The sequence below is a fragment of the Eurosta solidaginis genome, chromosome 5, assembly GCF_040869045.1.
Source record: "Eurosta solidaginis isolate ZX-2024a chromosome 5, ASM4086904v1, whole genome shotgun sequence".
Lineage (NCBI taxonomy): Eukaryota > Metazoa > Arthropoda > Insecta > Diptera > Tephritidae > Eurosta > Eurosta solidaginis.
This window is the reverse complement of record NC_090323.1, coordinates 72,044,218-72,065,887: the sequence shown is the minus strand read 5'-3', so window position 1 is coordinate 72,065,887 and position 21,670 is coordinate 72,044,218. Positions and strand designations below refer to the sequence as shown.

At 34.8% G+C, this 21,670-nt stretch overlaps 1 protein-coding gene across 1 annotated transcript; it reads left to right on the top strand.

The window, feature by feature from the left end:
- Window positions 1-236: 236 nt before the first annotated feature.
- LOC137254178 (uncharacterized) lies at window positions 237-19,009 on the top strand. Its single transcript, XM_067791909.1, has 7 exons — window positions 237-252; window positions 431-520; window positions 729-788; window positions 1,730-1,905; window positions 1,958-2,114; window positions 2,170-2,273; window positions 18,863-19,009. Exons 2-7 carry the CDS (start codon window positions 451-453, stop codon window positions 19,007-19,009), a joined length of 714 nt encoding a protein of 237 aa, XP_067648010.1. The 5' UTR covers window positions 237-252; window positions 431-450.
- The last annotated feature ends 2,661 nt before the right edge of the window (window positions 19,010-21,670 follow it).

Below are 21,670 nucleotides of genomic sequence, written 5' to 3'. Positions count from 1 at the left end.
TTCAAGAATGAATACAATAATGAATTCCAATGCATACATACATACATGCCAATGTAAGCGAAGGGGTAAGGTGTTCTGTTTTATTTTATGCTCTTGCCGCTCATTCTATTTATTTTCTTCGGTCTGCCATCAACCTGTGAACTTATGATTTTGTTTGCCGTTATTCTCTTTTTTATGAATTTTCTGATGCAGTCGATATGGATATTAAATATTTAGTAATTGTTTAGACGTGCGAAGTGAAGAAACAAAACGGTGAATATTTATATTTGGAAATATTTCTATAGTGCATTTATATATATATATTTGACATTTTTGTATCAGATTCAGAAAACTCTGTAGAGGAAATTTTCAATTTAGATTTGGTTTTATAAAAACTCGTGCGGTTACCGTATGAAAATAAACATATTTTCATTCCTATTATTCACACCAGGAAATTTTAAAATACAAACAATGAGTAAAAGAAAGAAATTTAGCTGCGCTCCACTGCGAGAGTCTTCTAATAATACAAATATCAATACAGGTAAGAGGGTTGTAAAATCATTTTCATTTCGTCTATTCACGTAACAATTATTATCAATTTATTTGTTTAAAAATTATTTCCGTCAAAGGAAATTTTGTTTTTCTAATAAAGTAAAAAATATAACCACATAAGAAGATAAGCTGAGAAGACGCCTACGTGAATAGCCCAATTATAAAGTTCCTTTAACAGTTTACTATTTTTTGTTTAGTTTCAGAACCAGAAACATCTACAATTGCAGTATTAAAGAATGACATTCGAATCCTTAAAGGTGATATGTTATTACAGTTATAGTTATTATTCTTATTGTCAAACTGAGGGAAATGGCTTGCCCGTTGTGTCAATTTCGCGATTGAAACTGAGGTATTTCAAGCAAAGTTATGGACGTGGTAACATAGATTTCCCTCAGTGCAATGATTATTATTATTATTGTCACGGATATTAACATCACTAAATTATCTCATCGCTAAGGCGATGCTAAGGCCATGCCAAGCAGTATTTACGTTAATAATTAAATCAAGTATACACATATATAAGGCAGCCCAGAGAGATGTCACACACAGATGCATTTACTTATATGCCTATGTGCGCGCGAGAGACTGTAAACTACAAACATTCACATCAATAATTCAATCTTTATGTATCTACATAAACGAATAAATAATTGCGTCTACACATATGTACGTATACGAGCAGCGGAGCGGCAATGCACAAACACATGCATATATATATATATGCATTATCTGAGTTGTCACAAGAGAGAGCAATAATTTGTGCACATAGTTGTGGCTGGCGATTTTGTAGCCGAAACAACTAGTAAGTTCTGGAAATCGAAGAGCCTAGAAGTATGCAGCGTAAACTATAAAAGCGGGGCAAGCGAGTAAGAAGTAATTCAGTTTGATTTGAGTTGTCAAGCAGTTGCGATTAAGACGATATCTAGCGAGCAATAGCAGTATTATTTTGAATAGTAGAGTTTCATTGAGCTATCAATCAGTGTGGTTATTAAGCAAGCTATTCGTTGCGCAGTTGAGTGTATTGTGAAGTACTTTAATAAAGGCCATTTTGCATTATTACAAATTGGAGTTATTTATTCAACAGTTTAGTGATTCGAACTTAGCAGAGGATTGCAAATAAGAGGATTTGCAAGTAAATTCGTTACATTATTTTAATTATTGCTTTCATTACTAGTAATATTATTTTATTTTAATGCAGAAAATGTTGCAGAATGTAAGACAATGCTTCAGCAATTAATCAATACCCAGGCAAAATCTAACATTATGTTAACGGAAATCAGCACCCAAAAGCATATACGCACAACATTTCCCATAAAATCGTTGGACGAACTTAGAAAGGTCGATGATGATATTGGTGAAAATCCGGACAGATATGTATGTAAATTTTTACGTAAACAATTAATATTCACTTATTGCTTACAAATAGGTGGCTATCTTGAAGGGCATAATAGGTCAGCAGAAATATTTCTGCAAACGGTTTTCAAATATTGTCAGTGGCGATGTCATATTAAAACTAAATTACGACGGTGTCAAAAACATGATTCCATTCAAAGATTTTCAAAAACTAAATAATGCATTATTTGGTAAGTAGTTTGCACATAGTAATTATTTAAACTATTTTAAGCTCTTTTTTCATAGGATGCCTTAAAACGGAAGGATATGATGAGAAAAGCTACATTGCAGACATAAGAAATGCCATCAAACTCTTTAAGGGGCGTCATTTCAAGAAGCAAAAAAATCAAGTAGGTCAACTGAAAACTAATTTTTTGTACAAGACATTTGCTGAACAGACCTTTTCCCGTTGAAGGAAACACTCTTCTTAACCTTTTCTTCTAACTATCTTTTTTCTGCTCGCTTTATATATTATCTACATAGATAGGTATATACATACGTACGTGTGTAAATTTTGACCTATATTTAAAGAAAGATAAATGAAAAAATTTTAATTTGGTATTAAATTTACTTCAAATATAAGAATTTTGAATGTATCATTTCTTTAAACTCCTAAACACATCTTTTCTTGCACCAAAGGTAATGCAAGGGTAATGTATCGCTTCATTATTACAATTTCATACTTGAAAGAAAATGCTTCTCGGAATGTATCATTTCGTTTAATATCATCGATATATTATTTCTTGCACAAGAGGTAATGTATCATTTCATTATTACAATTTAATACATGAAAAAAAAAAATGCTACTTGGAATGTGTCCTTTCGTGTAACTTCTATAACACGTCTTTTCTTGCGTGAAAGGTAATGCAATGGGTCGTGAGTTAAGCTACACATTACTTTCCTAGGACATGGACTGTGTTAAGATTCATCGAAGATGTAAGGTTTAGAATAAATGAACTTATGCATTACCATGCATTACCTTTTCCCACTGGGATGTTGCAAATATTTATACTTTGCTTATTCTCCACATAATATTCACTAAGATAATCTACTGTACATCCATTCTGATTAACTCCCAACAACAATTGAGATGGTGCATATTTCGTCGAGCCATGTCTAGAGTTATTTATAGAAAACTCAACATTGGTTAATATTTTACTCCAGTCTGCATGATTGATAGGATTACTTATTTTTGCAAGAGTTCGCTTAAGAGTGCTATTGACCCTTTCAACCTGGCCATTAGCTTGAGCTGAAGCTACAGCAATTTTAACGGGTTAACAGGTTCCCCGATCACTGATTAAACGTTTAGGCCAACTGTACCACGAATAATATTTATCTAAGCATGATATGACCTCTTTAGTGCTGGTTGATTTAATTGCAAACAGTTTCACAAATTTTGTAAAAAAATCTATAATTACGAATATATGCTTACGTTGAGAGTCTATATAAGGCAAAGGTACAAAGTGATCTACGTGTACGTGGTGAAAGGGTATGGGACCCGGCCTATGAAAAGTTGGCTTATGACCCAAAAAAAATTTTCCACTTTTTTCTGGTTTCGACAGTTTTTTGTCTTTAACAGCTGACTTTGTCGAAAAATTATTCCATCTTTCAAATGAAATTTAGAAACAGTTACATTTCCAAGCGGTTTCGTAATTGTGAAATATTTGTGTCCCTATTTTGGGCCGCACGCATCAAAAAATCTAGTTCATTAATTTCCGCCGGCGAAATCACTTGACATTTCATGTCAACAGGAATATCATAAGTTCCTCTTCTAAGTAATTGTCGTTGTTAGTATCTACATTTTCATTTAAATTCACTAAATCCAGAGATTCCCTACAATTTTCGGACGCTTGCGAGGCATTTAGCTCAGGTGAATATGTTTTATTGCTTCTAGTTGTTAGAAACGCTGTATCCAACAAATCTGGGGTTTTTTCTCCGCACTATCAGCTAACTCTACATTGCTCTCTACTGCATCAGAATCATAGCATCTGCTGAAGCATCAACGTGACTCATTATTACTCCATTCCTATGATGAATTTGATGGTCATAATTCGCCATTTCCAACGCCCAACGTGCTATTTTTGGACATATGGTTTTCCTATTCAATGTCATTGTAACTGCGTTGCAATCTGTAACTATTGTTAACAAAATCCCCCTTAAGTAACAATCAAATCTACGTAAAGCATACATTATTGCGAGTGTCTTTAACTCAAAATTGTGCAAGCGCATTTCTTGTGGTTGCGTTGCTTTGGAGAAATAAAACACCGGATGAAATTTTCCGTCATCTTGCCTCTGCATTAGAATTGCACTAAAAGCTACTTTACTAGCATATGTATGCAACTCGGTCTCCTTATCGGGACTATAACTTGCCAAAATCGTCTTCGACCCTAATATAGATTTGAGCTCATCGAATGCTTTAATGCATGAGTCATTAATGACAAACTTTGCCCCATTTCGGAGCAAAATTTGTAACGGGTGAGCTATTTTGGCATAATTTGTTTTAAATTTACGAATATAAGAAAAAAAAGACCTAAACAAGATTTACGGCCCTATTCTACAGTGATAACAACTTCATTTTTACCGGTTACGAAATCTTCTGGCAACTTTTACACCTTTTTGGTATTCTGAAGGCAAAAGTTGCCGGATAACACCGTAACCACTAAAATCGGTGGTAACATCGACGTAACCACATGAAACAGCTGATGTTTGCTCTGAAAAATAAATAAAGCGAAAAATTAAATCAAGCATTTTAAAAACAAATAAACAAATACAACGAAAAGTAAAAATTACACAAAACGTTTCAAACGCAAATAATTAGTTTAATATAATAAAAATGTCCAATTTACTATTATTGCTGCTTGCTGAAGATAAAGAATATGACGAAATTTTGGAACGGAGACATAACTTAAAGAGTCTACGGGACAGTAGTGATCCATTGAACCTTCCCTATAGTACCTTCAATTTGTTATACTATTTCTTATTTCATTTTATTATAATATCTTTTATCACGTTGTATATTAAATTTGCTACAAAGATATTACATTAAAATTTGTATATTGTCTTTTATGCTAATTTATTTTGATATTTCTTATTTTATTTTATTATATTACCTTTTATTTCAACTTAGTTTATAATTATTTAAATGCATTTTGATTGAATCGGAAAATTTCACGTTGTATATTAAACGAAAAAAACAACCCAAAAACGTTTTCGATTTTAGGTCGAAATATTGCATAGGCAGTATATTACCCACTATCTATATATTAATACGCTAACAAAATTTCCATACAATCAATTGGCAGGCTGTTTCGCATACTTAACATACGTAAAATCATATAAAAGTTATATGAATCGATTCGTATTGATCAGCCGCAGTGCATAGGCCTATTTTTGTTAACAAATATTAATCTATTTGTTTATAACTGATACAAAAAGTTTTTTGTAAATTCGAAAATCTGTGCAACTATCGAAATTGCCATCTGTAGGACGCATTATGTTCACAAACCCCCCTGAGTACATAGCTCCAAATTCTCAGTTGTCGCGTTGCTCAAATGTTTCATCTCTACATATGTATATATTTGTACACGCCAAACGGTGAGAGAACTACTGCTTCGCTCATTTTCTGTTGAAATAAAATATTGTTTCCCATTGCTGCCAATTACCTATATTGGTCTGTACCAAAATCCTTAAAAAATTGTTCTAAAATAATTGTTAGCGCACAAAAAAACTTTAAAGAGAAGTAATAACTTAACCGGCCTATAAAAGCATAAGTCTTTATTTAACAGATTCTTTGTTTTTCATTTTAGGTGCTTTAAAAAAAATTAAATCAGAAATAGTGAGTCAAATTTTGTTCAAACTCACTAAATTTATTTATTTATAACAATTAATTGCAAATTTGACTCAAATGTTTTTTGCATTTCCAGATTTTATGCTCAAATTAGATATAGCACGTCTAATAGTGAACAAAAAATAAATAAATTTGCTACAAAGATATTACATTAAATTTTGTATATTGTCTTTTATGCTAATTTATTTTGATATTTCTTATTTTATTTTATTATATTGTCTTTTATCACGTATATTAAATTTGCTACAAAGATATTACAGCAACATTTTTATATTGTCTTTTATGCTAATCTATTTTGATATTTCTTATTTTATTTTATTATGTTACCTTTTACCACGTTGTATATTAAATTTGCTACAAAGATATTACATTAAAATTTATATATTGTCTTTTATGCTAATTTATTTTGATATTTCTTATTTTATTTTATTATATTATCTTTTATTTCAACTTAGTTTATTATTATTTAAATGCAACTTGATTGAATCGGAAAATTTCACGTTGTATATTAAACGAAAAAAAACGACCCAAAAACGTTTTCGATTTTAGGTCGAAATATTGCATAGGCCGTATATTACTCTACTATCTATATATTAACACGCTAACAAAATTTCCATACAATCAATTGACAGGCTGTTTCGCGTACTTAGCATACGTAAAATCGTATAAAAGTTATACGAATCGATTCGTATTGATCAGCCGCAGTGCATAGGCCTATTTTTGTTAACAAATATTACTCTCTTTGTTTATAATTAATAGAAACAGTTTTTTGTAAATTCGAAAATCTGTTGTAAAAACTTTAAAAAGAAGTAATAACTTAACCGGCCTATTTTTTTGGACAAATTTTACTTACACGTAAAAGCATAGGTCTTTATTTAACAGATTCTTTGTTTTTCATGTTAGGTGCTTTAAAAAAAATGAAATCAGAAATAATGAGTCAACTTTTGTTCAAACTCACTAAATTTATTTATTTATAACAATTAATTGCAAATTCGACCCAAATGTTTTTTGCATTTCCAGATTTTATGCTCATTTTAGATATAGCACGTCTTATAGTGAGCAAAAAATAAATAAATTTGCTACAAAGATATTACATTAAAATTTGTATATTGCCTTTTATGCTAATTTATTTCATATTTCTTATTTTATTTTATTATCATTTATCACGTTGTATATTAAATTTGCTAAAAAGATATTACATTAATATTTGAGCCGTTTATTTTGAAGGTGGCATAAGTCATTTCCAACTCATGGTCTTAAATGCATTGTTATTTTTGAACGAATGCATATATAGATGGTTCTAAAATTATAAAATAATAATAATAATTGCATCTTTTGCATATTGGACTCTAAAAAACTGGAGGCGAGGAGAGATACAAACAAATTACCACTGAACCTAAACGACATGAAATGACTTATGCCACTTTCAAAATAAACGGCTCATTTGTATATTGTCTTTTATGCTAATTTATTTTGATATTTCTTATTTTATTTTATTATATTACCTTTTATTTGAACTTAGTGTATTATTATTTAAATGCAATTTGATTGAATCGGAAAATTTCACGTTGTATATTAAACGAAAAATAAAACGACCCAAAAACGTTTTCGATTTTAGTTCGAAATATTGCATAGGCAGTATATTACCCACTATATTTATTATTAGGCTAACTTTGTTAGATTATATGCCCATTAATCGGATGCTTAGATCCCATAATCCTAATTCGTTTATGTCGCTTAAAATTATGAAATCAATTTTATTTTAGTAAATATGTTTGCGTGAATAATTTCAATGCTTTCGTTTGTTTTTCATTCCTTTATAATTTATTCTGCTTTGTTATATCTTAGTATTATATCGTTCACAGACGACATTTTGTGATAGATATGGTCATATATATTCACGAAATGGAGTGTTTACCAATTTAATACAAATTAATTACGTACATAAATCTCAGTGGGAAGCCCAACATTAAATATCCGAACATTAGAATCTTCATATTTCCACAATGATAACACTAAAACCCGGAAAAAAGTCTAAGTGCAATTATTGCGTTTTTATATGGAACTATTTATTCACATCACTTAATTTTTTCGCACTCTAAGTACTTTATTTTTTTTTCTTTCATTTAAAATTTTTTAAACTCTGCCTTCTTTCTCATTACATAATTTTTCTTATTTTTATTTTTTATGAGGGTATCCTCTATTCTATTCGAAATTTTCGTTTTGTGTCACACTTACATATTACATATGTATTTATACAAAATTAAACTCGGTAAAGCGCCAATTGCATACCTAACGGGTGGCGTGAAATAGTTTAATTTCTTAAGCACATTTCTTCGTTTTTAACTAAAAGTTCGTCTTTTTGAATTATGACACTATTGAAGTAAATGGGCGATATATGTATATGGGTGATATAGGCCAACTGGGGAACCGAGCACACAAAAATAACTTCGGTAGCGGCCAAACGGGGACCTCCCGGGTGGTGTGCAAAAAACTATTTTTGAATTTAATGTCAAGTAATTTCACCTTGATTCTATGTCAATTTCTTTTGATTTTACATATTTTTTATATTTTTGTTTAAGGAGCTCCATAGCAAAACGTTATAATTTCATTTGAAAATTTTGTAGAAAATTTAAGAAAATACAATAAAATTTACAACGTCTTAATGAAAAATTTAAATAAGTTAGAACTGTTTGCTATATTTCAACTAACTGCTTAACTATTAACGCATTATTGCACTACATCCAACACTGGATGCATAGACTGAGTTGAAAAAAATACAAGTTGGTCGAATTTCGACCACAGGTGATACTAGTATTCATTAATAAGCAAACACCAGAAAATGCAAGCTCTTCAGAATGAGGCTAAAGAAATCGCAAGAGTGTTAAAATTGTAATAATAATATAATTTTAATGATTTTAAACGAGCTCTAGGCCACACATTAAATGAAATACACACACTTGTTGTATATATTTAGCGTTATATTTAGGTCGATATTTCGATTTCAATTTGAAATCATCATCAGGACTGAAAAATGTTATAATATTAATAAACACATAAAACCAAATTGCACAATGTGTTTATTAATATTATAACATCTTTCAGTCCTGATGATGATTTCAAATTGAAATCGAAATATCGACCTAAATATAACGCTAAATATATACAACAAGTGTGTGTATTTCATTTAATGTGTGGCCTAGAGCTCGTTTAAAATCATTAAAATTATTTCAATTCAAAGTCCGAAAAAGCAACAAAAGTAATAATAATATTTAAAAATTTTAAAACGAATGTTGGTCTGTGTACCACTGCGTATGAGTAACTTTCGATGGAAGCTACCAAAAGTTTGTACTACATAGAGAAAATATGAATGTAAAACTATTACAAAGATTTTTTACAAGAACGATTCACTTCTTTATGTTTTCTTTTTTGCATTTCAAATAAAATTGCTCAACTGCAATATTCCTGCAATAAAAAACTATTAGCATTAGTCAGGTTTTAATAGCTTTCTACCTCTTGTTGAAACTAGGCGGACATATGCGTGCCATAAACAATTTGATCAAAATAAGTGGGCGACATACATATATTGGTAGAATTACCCAATTTCCGTCTATATTCAAAAGGCGATATTTTTGTTTGCAATTATACTTGAGTGGTTTTTATATTATCTAATACGAAGCATGAAAAAAGTTAATACGAGTTGACTTTTGGTCTATTTTTTGCCGTTCAGTGCAGGTATTGAACCTAACGCCGGTCCAAGAACATAGACCCACTGCATCTGCCGGAGAACATTTCGAAACAACACGGGAACCTAATCCGTTCTTCATCTAGTCATTTCCATGGAGTACGGGCCTCCGTCTTCCTCTGTTTCCATTTGCGGGTCCTTATAACCTTCTGCAACGAGTAACCTTCTTCCATCCACCTAACGTGTCCTAGTCAGCGGTTGCCCTGTTTTTTATTCGCGACAAAAATGTTGATGCTTAAATTTTATTCTCCGTTACCAAGGTGTATTGGCCAGTAATTATTTCATCTAAGCTTATAAATGGCATTTTCAAGTTCATAATCCACCATACCCAAATATACCATCGACTTTCTGGTGAGCAAAATTTATGATTCCTTCAGACACCTTGAATTAAATGGAGCATACTTTTCCGACGCGGAAGACAAAGCAAAATGATCATATTCTGCAATGTAAGTGCGTTACCGTATAGGGCACCAAATTTCTGACCTTTAGAGATCCAAGACTGAACCAAAAGTAATAGAGGCGTATTAAGGATTAACTTACCTAATCAAAAAAAAACTTTACTGTATATCAAACTCGAAGTCTAGGGAAAAGTCCTATAACTATCTATACACAAACAAATGTTTAGTCAGTTCGCATGAATTTGGAGATAAAATATCTCGCGACGTTAAATTTATAAAGTTAGTTGTATAACTAAAAACAAGACTGCATGAAAATTGGAAAAGTAAGTAACATCAGTAGGAAGTAGGGACTGTTTGACATATAAGACGAGGAATGTTATCAGAACTAGAAGCAGCAAGTAGGAAGGGTCACAACCCTGCCAATTTATCCCAGCTACAACTTTTAATAATGAAGTTCTCTGACTCAAACATTCTTCAAATATAACATAACAATTAGGATTTCCCTTGATTTTAAGGAAGTAACTGAATAAGCCTCACGCAACATTTTCTGCAATGACCTCAAAGGTATAGTTGAACAAAATTATGTTAGAAAATCATTAATAGAGCAAAGAAAAAAATAACTACGAACAGTAGCATGTGAGAAAATCATTAATGAAGCAAAGAAAACAACAACTACCCAAAATATTGTAACGAATTTACTTGCAAATCCTCTTATTTGCAATCCTCTGCTAAGTTCGAATCACTAAACTGTTGTATAAATACCTCCAATTTTGAATAACGGAAAAATGGCCTTTATTAAAGTACTTCACAATAACACTTATACTTTGCTACTCCCTGTCTTAATAACCAAACTGATTCATAACTCAAATGAAACTCAACTATTGGCCGCCAGATCGCGTGCTTAATCACTAACTGATTGATAGCTCAACTCAAACTGAATTACAGCGCCTCTACATCTGTCGCCTTTTATACTCTTTGGTTTCCTCGTTCGCATCTTCTAGACGCTTCCAGAATCTACTAGCCCAGTAGCTCTCAAACTTCTCAGCTGTAACTACAATTGCACAATTTTATAGTCTTTCTCATTGCATACTTATAGGAGTATCTCAGATATATGCATGTATTTGTGCATTGACTCTCTGCTGCTCGTACACGTACATGGTACATATATGTAGACGCAGTTATTGTTTAGTTTATGTAGATACATGATGATTGAATTATTGATGTGCATTCACGTCACTGCTTAGCATCGCTTAGAGCTGGCAGCACTCCTTAGTTTTGCTAATATTCGTAACACTGCCCTCCACCTAAGCCTGATCGTCCCGATCAGACAAATCTCTCGATCTAAACGCTGCTAGCATCGCCAAATGTACCACTCTTCTACTCCGTGGTTTCTCAATGCTTTGTATGCGGTAGATGGTATCACTGATCTTCTTCCCAACCTTCTACGGGCTTTCCCAACTGCACCGAAATTTGGATGGAACACCTTTCTGCCGGTGAGGGTTGTATAACAGTACCAAATCTCCCTCCCGGAAACCTTCCGAATTACTCATTATCCTGGATCGTTCCCTCGCACTCTGTTGCTCGGCCTATGAAGAACTACTTCGCAGAGCTTGCGCTGGACGGATTTGCTTTGCATAATCAGTATCGTTCCGACGCTTCACAGCAGTAGAGTGCCTTGGCTTGAAACCACCCTTGCATTCTTCCTTCGTTTTAGTACGTCCGTTAGGGCTTTTCAATGCCAGTGTTTCTCTCACAGGTACCTTCGGTTTTGATTTGTTTGGCCCATTTGTTCCATCAACCTTTACCTTTGAATTTCGTGGCCTTCGTCGAGTCTTCTCCACCAGTACCCGATTACTGCTGAACCCTTTTTCCAATCTAAAGTTAAGTGGCACATCTTGGTTCTTATAACGCGTCACCCTTCTCTGCATATCGATCTTGATGTCACGGTCAACCAAGAAATCCACTCCCAATATAACTTCATCAACAATCTCCGCCACAACAAATTTGTGTAGAACCATGACCTTCCCAATCAATACTTCACGTATCACTTCTCCCTGAACTTGGTTATACTCGCCAGTGACCGTACGCAACTTTGCTCCAGGTAACGGTTTTACTCTCCTATTGACCAAGGGAGATCAGATCAAGGACTGAGATGCGCCCGTATCTACAGTCAGTATTCGTTCTTTGTCATTCCCTCTGACGGTAAGACTGCTCGATTTTCTACCAATTTTCGTCACAGATATCACAGGGCATTCAATAGCTGGATCTAGCTCTCTACCTCTTACTCGCTCTTGCTCATCTCCTCCAGCTTTGCGTTTACGCCCACCCACATTGTTGGAACTTTTAAGGCCAAGATCGCAATGACGTGCAATGTGACCGAACTTCTCGCATTTGAAGCATTTGATAACTTTTTCACTCCGCTTTTGCGATCCTTTCAGCACCTCCAATATTGCGTCTACCCACTCTGACCTTTCTACTTCCACACGGCGTGCTTTGAGAAGTGGCTTACTCAATAGCGACGCTGTTTCTTGAGTCAGTGCATAGGATACCGTTTCTGCGAATGTGGGTTTTGGGTTTGCATATGTCGCTCGCTTCGTTTCTACGTCCCGTATGCCATTTATAAATCTCTGGATTTTTACCCTTTCAGTGTAATCCACGGGTGCGTCCGCATTTGCAAGATGAGCCAATCTTTCAATATCTGAAGCAAACTCCTGCAATGTCTTATTTGCTTTTTGGTAGCGGTTTCGCAACTCAATTTGGAATATCTGTTTTCTATGCTCGTTTCCATAACGTCGTTCTACAGTAGCCATCAATGCTTCATAATTGTTCCGCTCTCCTTCGGGAATCGTCTGTAGGATTTCCGCTGCTGGCCCCTTCAATGCCACGAACAGTGCAGTAACTTTATCTTCCGCATTCCAGTTGTTCACTGCTGCGATCTTCTCAAACTGTAGCTTGAAGACCTGGAAAGGAACAGAACCATCAAATGATGGTGTTTTTACCTTTGGATTGCTTGCTGAAACAGCTGGGCGGTTTAGTTGTAACTGCTCCATAAGACCTTTTAACGCTTCCATTTCGGCATCAATTTTGTCCTCGAGTTGTAAAATTTTTGCATCCTGCTCTTCCAGTTTCACAACGAGCTGCGATGGTACCTGTTCCGAAATTTGTGCCGACATTTCAGATATACGTGCCTCTTGCGCTTCCAGTTGAGATGCCAAATATGTCTTCTGTTCTTCCAATTGTGATATCATACGGGTTTCCTGCGATTCCAATTGGGATACCATATACGCCTTCTGTTCTTCTAGTTGATATGCCAGTTGAGATGTTATATCTGTCTTTTGCGATTCCAGTTGAGAAGCCACTGTCGATGTTTGTACAGATATGGCAGCCAAAATCATGTTCAATTCTGTGCTCGTAACTGTCTGAGATGTTTCGTTTTTCGCTTCAATTTTTGTTGTTGTCTCGTCCCCATCAGGATTAAAGACATACTCATCCACATCAATTCCTTGCGACTCCATTACCTCTCGGAGCCGTGCTTGAAGTTCGATCTTATTGCTGGTTGTATTCAATCCACGGTTCTCCAATTCCTTTTTCAGTTGCTGGATCCTCAATTCACTCAACTTTGCAATGTCCAAGTTGTATTCTCAATTTTCGGAATTTATTCAGCAATCCCACTTCTGACACCAATTGTAGCGAATTTACTTGCAAATCCTCTTATTTGCAATCCTCTTCTAAGTTCGAATCACTAAACTGTTGTATAAATACCTCCAATTTTGAATAATGGAAAAATGGCCTCTATTAAAGTACTTCACAATAACACTTATACTTTGCTACTCCCTGGATTAATAACCAAACTGATTCATAACTCAAATGAAACTCTACTATTGGCCGCCAGATCGCGTACTTAATCACTAACTGATTGATAGCTCAACTCAAACTGAATTACAGCGCCTCTACATCTGTCGCCTTTTATACTCTTTGGTTTCCTCATTCGCATCTTCTAGACGCTTCCAGAATCTACTAGTCCAGTAGCTCTCAAACTTCTCAGCTGTAACTACAATTGCACAATTTTATAGTTTTTCTATTGCATACTTATAGGAGTATCTCAGATATATGCATGTATTTGTGCATTGACTCTCTGCTGCTCGTACACGTACATGGTACATATATGTAGACGCAGTTATTGTTTAGTTTATGTAGATACATGATGATTGAATTATTGATGTGCATTCACGTCACTGCTTAGCATCGCTTAGAGCTGGCAGCACTCCTTAGTTTTGCTAATATGCGTAACAATATCAATTAACTGTTAAATTAATAAAGAAAGAACCCTTTTGAAAGCAACAATTGTTGCGAATAGTTTAGCATATACAATATACTGGGTCGACTTATTAACCGGTATCGCGTCATCTATTTTTTTTTTTTTTTTTTTCAAAAAACTCTGAAAGGCCTAAGCTGAATTTTAGATTAAATAAAACACAACGCACTTAGCCACCTTTTATTTAATTCATACACTGGATTTAATTACATATTTTTTTATTGGGAATATAAAATTATGAAAATTGATAAAAATGTATATTCATTTGAACGCGCGCTCGCACGGTCGTGACTTCGCTTCTACTCGACTACTACTGACTGACATGTATGTATAGTGATGCCACCCTTACAGCACGGCCTCTCCTGATATTGCGGATCTGCCATGTTCCGCTGATGATTCTTCATTGCTGTTATCAAAATCGTTGGTTTCTTCATTGTCGGAAAGTTGTGGTACAATACACCACGGTTTAATTTTGTCGCTGGCATATACCGACGAATATCGCCGTTTAGTTCGACTTGATTTAGGTATATCCTGAACCACATAGCGATCATTGTTAAGTACACGAGTAATTTGAAAAGGCCCCTTTTACCGTGGCTCTAGCTTGCGTGACGTACCGGTACTTGGCGGCTCGTATTCAACAACAACCAAATCGTTAATGTTATATTTGGTTGAAGTTGAATGCTTCTTGTCGAACCGTTGTTTACTTTTGAGTCGCTTTTCTTTAATTCGTGCTGCTACTGCTGTGCGTAATTCGTTTAAGTTGACGTTTGGTTGTACCGTAGTGTTGCAATGCCAGTACAACCTTATTTTGTAGGATATCTCTTGGTTGATACCCAAAAAGTAACTTTTGAGGCGTTCGTGATGTTAGTTTGTTTTTCATACTCTTTGTGTGGGTGATATTGTATGTTTCGAATCGACTCATCCCAATGTTTGTCATTTTCTACAGTTGGTAAGAGCATAGACAACATGGTTCTGTTACAACGTTCTACCATTCCTTCGCTCTTGGCGCTCTAACTGCTTTAGAAATATGTTTAATGTGATCAGATATTATGCGTTCTGGCATATCCACAAAACTACTTATCTCGTTAAAAACGTCGATTACGTATTTCGTCGCAGTACTTTTGACTGGTCGCATAATAACAAAACGTGTAAAAGCGTCGGTAATAACTAATAAATGCTCGCTACGTTTTGCGCTTTTCGGAAACGGCCCAAGATGATCGACGTGTATTGTTTTAAATGGGATAGGCTCAAATTCCTCTACGTGAAGCTCGCCTTCTTTTCTTCCACGAGGAACCTTGTTGTACACACATTCAACACACGGCTTGAGGTATGATTTTACAAAGTTTCGCCTGCGAGCGAACCACATATGCTCACCAATACGCTGAAGTGTTTTCTCAAGACCCAAATGCCCAGCTTTTTTGTGCGCACTTTGCACGATTTGCCAACGCAAAGCTTTTGGAACTACCCAAGCATCCTTGCCGTTAATAACTTTGTACAACCTACCGTTGCTAAGTTTAAATTCTTTAGATGTATTTTTATCGCAACGGTGTAATTTACTTACCATCTCTTTAATATGCTCGTCTTACAGCTGCATGTTAAACAACCAATCGTCTGCAGTTATTTGCAGTTTGTCAGTTTTTAACGTTGCTACCTCGATTCCATGCGCCTCTTCAGCTGGTGGGCGACTTAACGCTTCGATATGCGCTATCCGCTGCCCACTCCAATGTTCAATTTCAAGTTCGTAGTCATGAATACGTAACCACCAACCAGTGATACGCGGCAGAAGCTCACGTTTTTTTCATGGCGGTAGATATGTGGCAACATACTCACTTTTCTGCATGACGGCAACCCGTTTAGGGCTAATGACAGATTATTGAATGCAACGAACGACGCGCAACACGTTTAAGCAAGAACATCTCAATTTTTAACTAAATTTCAGTTATTAGTTGTAAGAGTATTATTTATGTAATAAATTTACGTTGGATCAATAAACGTATAATCTAGCTTCACTATAGTAGTAAAAATACAATCAGGTACACTACATCGGTGACCCCAAACTCAAAATGAGCAAAACTCGGACACCGAAAACATGGCAACTACATCTTCAAGTGTTTCAGAATTTGGTTCAACATTCAGCGAAAGTCCCAGTTGTATTATCTCAGTGTAGTTAACCGCTCAGGTAAAGGCGCTCACGACGGCGGTAAAGACAACAAAAGATAAAGAAGTGAGAGAGATGGGAAAGAACATGTGCTATGTGGAACGCCTCCTCCAGGAGTTCGAGGGAATCACCAAACCGACTAATCCCCTTACGCCTAAGCATAGCGTAAAGCACCACATAACTACGCAGGGTACACCCGTCGCAGAGAGGGCGCGTCGGCTCGCTGGAGATAAACTAGCAGCCGCCAAAAAAGAATTCGACAGTACGTTAAACAAAGGTATTTGCGTCCCGTCAAAGAACGAATTGGCCAGCCCACTACATCTCGTGCGAAAAAAGATGTAAATTGGCGCGCTTGTGGTGACTACCGACGACTAAACAGAGTCACAGTGCCCGAAAAGTATCCCATTCCGCATCTCAGAGACTTCACATACTTAACCCAAATCACCCTGGAGTTGCCATATGGCAACGCGCGATAGCCTTGCGTTAATATGTCCACAAAATTCCAAAGAATGCAGATACCATTATCTGTTAGCACGTGGCTGTTGCGTAATTGATCGCGCTTTCGTCAGCATTCATTTGCTTGTCAGTTATATTTGGTTCGTGGTCGTGAGTGCATTGCAAAATATATACAAAATGTGGAGTGGAAAAAAAACGTGAAATAAAAAAGTAAGTATATCTAAGGGTTCCCCCCATTAATTCAGAAAACAAAAATTCAGAAACACATTTTTTCAGAAAACATTAGTCAGAAGTCTTTTTTCAGAAAGCAAAAATTCAGAAGTCAAAACTCAGAAACAAAAATTCAGAAATCAAAATTGCAGAAGTCAATTTTCAGAAGTCAAATTTTAGAAGTCAAATTTCAGAAGTCAAAATTCAGAAGTCAATATTCAGAAGTCAAATTTCAGAATTCAAAACTCAGAAAGTAATCAGACAGCAAAAAACATTAAATTTTGCACAAAATTGTATGTTTTTTTGCTGTCTGATTACTTTCTGAATTTTAACTTCTGAAATTTGACTTCTGAATTTTTTTTCAGCCATCTGGTTATGTTCCAAATTTTAAGTTATAAATGCCTTTCTGCCTTCTGATTACTTAAATGTTTGGTTTTCAGTTTTGATATATTTTAAGTATAAACTACTAATGTATGATCACTGACTTTATTTTTTATCATCACTTTTTCTTGTTATTGTAAATTTTCTTAGATGGATTTGAATAAACATTCGATAGGTCGTATAATGAAACGGATTATTTTTTCTGTAGAAAGTAAGAACTTAATTCTAATTCACAAAATTGGAAGTTTTTTCACTTTCGTGAATATTTTTTAGTAAAAAAAGTGAATCGAATTGTGGTGCCAAATTTATTCGATATAACAACGTGGAACCAGGTGAAAATAATGACAAAATGCGGATAACAGGCATACATTTACATACACCAGATACTAGGAAAGTGGAATGTTATCGATTGGCAAAAGACTTAAAACGAAAGGCTACTGAAGAGTGTCGTACCTCGAGAGATATTGTAGGACAGATTATATCAAATGCAAATATAGCTGTTAGACCGATTCTCCCTTCAGTCGATCAAATGATGCGCACCGTCAGGCGAATACGTGCTTTAAATTTCGTTCTGAAAAATCCTAATAATCTCAAAGAACTCGTTCTTGAAAATGAGTTTATCAAAACAATAGATGGAAAACAATTTTTGCTATATGATAGTGGGCCAAATTATCAAAGACTTATCATTTTTTCCACAGAAGAAAATTTTAAATTTTTAGCAAGTTGCTCCTCGATTTATATGGACGGCACATTTTCTGTTGTTCCTCCACTTTTTTCCCAATTATATATATATATTTGAATACAGTTCTCGATTCTATTGAAATTCTATTATTTGCAGGAGGTTTAAATGGTTTAATAGTTCCCTTGGTATATGTACTAGTATGTAACAAAAAACGAGAAACATATATCATAATGAAGACTTTATTAGAACAAAGAAACTCATTTTAACCTAAATATTGATGTTGGATTTCGAGAAGGCGGCAATTAATTCAGTAAAAAACTCGTTTCCCGAAGCATTGTTTCATAGATGTTTTCTCCACTTTTCCAAAAACATTTGGAAACATATCCAATCATTAGGGCTGCAAAAGAGTTATAAAATTTTTTTCAATTTTCGCGATGAATTTGAAATATTTATTAGCACTTGCATTTGTTCCAGAGGAAATGGTGATCGATGCATTCGGATTGATATCTGAACTGGAATTTTTTGTGGATAACGAAGAAAAGGAATACAATTCCGAAATACAAAACTTATTAAATTATTTCGAGGTAACTTATATTGGATTGCCACTTCCTGGAACACAGCAACGTCGGAAGAAGTCGTTTGGGTGAAGCCCAAACAAATAATTCTATCGAAGGGTGGCACAACGCCATCCGAAATGCATTTGGGACACACCCTAACATATTTAATTTAATAAATAAAATAAAAAAGGAACAGGCAATAACAGAAACAAAACTACAGAAATTTTCAGCTGGAGGTGAGCCATATCGAAAACGCAAGAAAAAATACAAAGACTTCGACCAGCGTTTGTTTAGTATTGTAAATTCATTTGAAAAAGATGAACGCGAAAATGATTAGTTAATTACATGCTTGCCATTGCACACAATTTAAAATTTTAGATTGTACTACTTTTTCTTTATACATAATACCTTCCAAATAAATAAACGTTTCTGAATTTTGAGAAAAATTTAATGTTTTTTCTGTATTCTGATTACATTCTGAATTTTGACTTCTGAAATTTGGCTTCTGAAATTTGACTTCTGAAATTTGACTTCTTAATTTTGACTTCTGAAACTTCACTTCTGAATAATAATTTCTGAAATTTGACTTCTGAGTTTTGACTTCAGAATTTTGTCTTTCTGAAAAAAGGGTTCTGACTAAAGTTTTCTGAAAAAGTGTGTTTCTGAATTTCTGTTTTCTGAATTTATGGGGGGCACCATATCTAAGATATCGAAGATTCGCGCGGTCGGGCTATGATAGTTGTGTTTTTGTGTAGTGATTGGAATACAAAATAATTCTCAATTATTTTTTTCTAAAAAATTATATTTGAATGCGTTTTTCTTGCATTTTTCTGTGCATGTGTCCATATGGCAACGCCAGGCAGGTTAGGCCACTGGTATACGTTGAATTTGTTGGTTGTGTTTTATTACCTTAATAATGCTTTTTTTCTAATTTTAACTTTTTAAAGACCTCTAACGCTGCAAGAAGCCTTGGATTTTTTAGAGGAATTGCGTTCCGATGATGAAAACGACGCTCCTACTAATATCCAGGCACTCTACATCGAGCCACCTTATCAGGATGGGGATGTAAGTGGGGAAGATGATGGTGACGATGAAGGTGGTATTCCGGACAATGTATGCCCAGCACAACTTAAAGCCGGATGTGAAATTGTATTTGAAAATGGTACGCGAATGAAAAATAACGATTGTAATCTAGAGGATGTCGATGACGAGGAACCTTATGACGATACTTTAGACGATTGTTTGCCGAGCTCGTCCAAGAAAATATGTCGCTCAATTCAATCAAATCCTGGAGTACCACTTGCACCAGCTAACAAAGACAGCAAATATACTTGGCAAACCGCTAATTCATTACCAGTCCTTCCTATATTCCCTGAAACAAATTTCGAAGATTGTCGAGATCTTAGAACTCATCAACTTTTTGAGAAATTTTTCAGCGATGATTTGCTTGAACATATATGCAAATGTTCGAATTTGTACGCTAGGTATCATCAGAAACGATACGAAGAACTTACTATAGATGGTAATGACGATGTAATCTCTATTTTGATTTTATGATATTATATTTAACACTAAATTTTTCAGAGTTACGTGTGTTCATCGCAATTTTGATAGTTACTGGCTACACTTCTACCGGGGCCTTTCGAGACATGTGGAGCTGCGATGATGACGTTCAAAACGTTATGGTCTTCAATGCAATGCGAAGGAACCGCTTTGAGGAAATCAACTATATGCTGCACTTCGAGTCCTCATTGCACGAACCGTCTGCTAGTTCTGATAGGTTTGACACTCTTTGGAAACTACGCCCACTGACTGACCATATAAAGGCCAAAATGACTGAAAACTATCACCCAGAAAAAAATCTCTCATATGACGAAAGTATGATTGCCAATTTCGGTCGCCATGGATGTAAACAGTTCATAAAAGGAAAGCCAATTCGTTTCGGATACAAAGCTTGATCTCTGCACTCCTAGAGGATATATGATCAATTTTGAAATATACCAAGGTAAGAATCCGAGGATGAATCCTAAATATGAAGAACGCTTTGGCACTTGCGCAGCTCCACTTTTGTGTATGATTGACGAATTTTCGAAAGAGGTGCAATAACTTCCGTTATCCTTTTACTTCGACAATCTTTTCACTGGAATACCATTAATGATTTATTTGAAAAAAGAGGTTTCCAGGCTACCGGTACAATTCGAGAAAACCGCATTCCAAAAGGTTGTCCTATTCCACATAAGAAGGATTTGCGAAAACAGCAAAGAGGATATAACGAAAGCATAGAAATCAAAGAAGAGTCAATTTATCTGACTAAATGGGTAGATAACTCGGTAGTGTGCCTTGCATCGACATGTTATAGTGGCGAACAAAAATCCACAGCATCTCGCTACAGTAGAGAATTGCGTAGGAAAATACCAGTTCCACGTCCGTGCGTTGTAACTCAATACAACAAATTTATGTCGGGTGTGTATCGATTTCACCAAAATGTTGCAGGCCGTCGTATAAGCTTTAGAGGAAAAAATGGTGGCATTCCATTTTTACTTGGGTTTATGATGCAAGCTTGCAAAACAGCTGGCTTCTTTATAGATCCGCTAATGAAAATAAGTCATTTAAAGATTTTAAGAGAAAAGTAGCCATTTACTACTGCAAGCACTACGGCGTCGAACCGAAAAAGTTCAAAAATTATCAAGTAAACGAATTGAATCCGTAACGAATGTCCTGTGATATGACAGGACTGATCATCTTGTAGTTCCAATTGAAAATAAGAGGCGATGTGCAGATGATGTATGCAAGTCCATCGTGCTAACAGCCTGCAAAAAATACGATGTTGAACTTTGTTTGCCTTGCTTCGATGCATATCACACAAAAATGTGAAAAACCAGGATTTTTCAATAAAATTTTTTATCATCTCAATGATATTTAATAAAATTAATTCATTATTTTTACTTTTTTAATGATATAAAATAAAATGAATTGAAAATTTTGTTTTGAGTTTTGA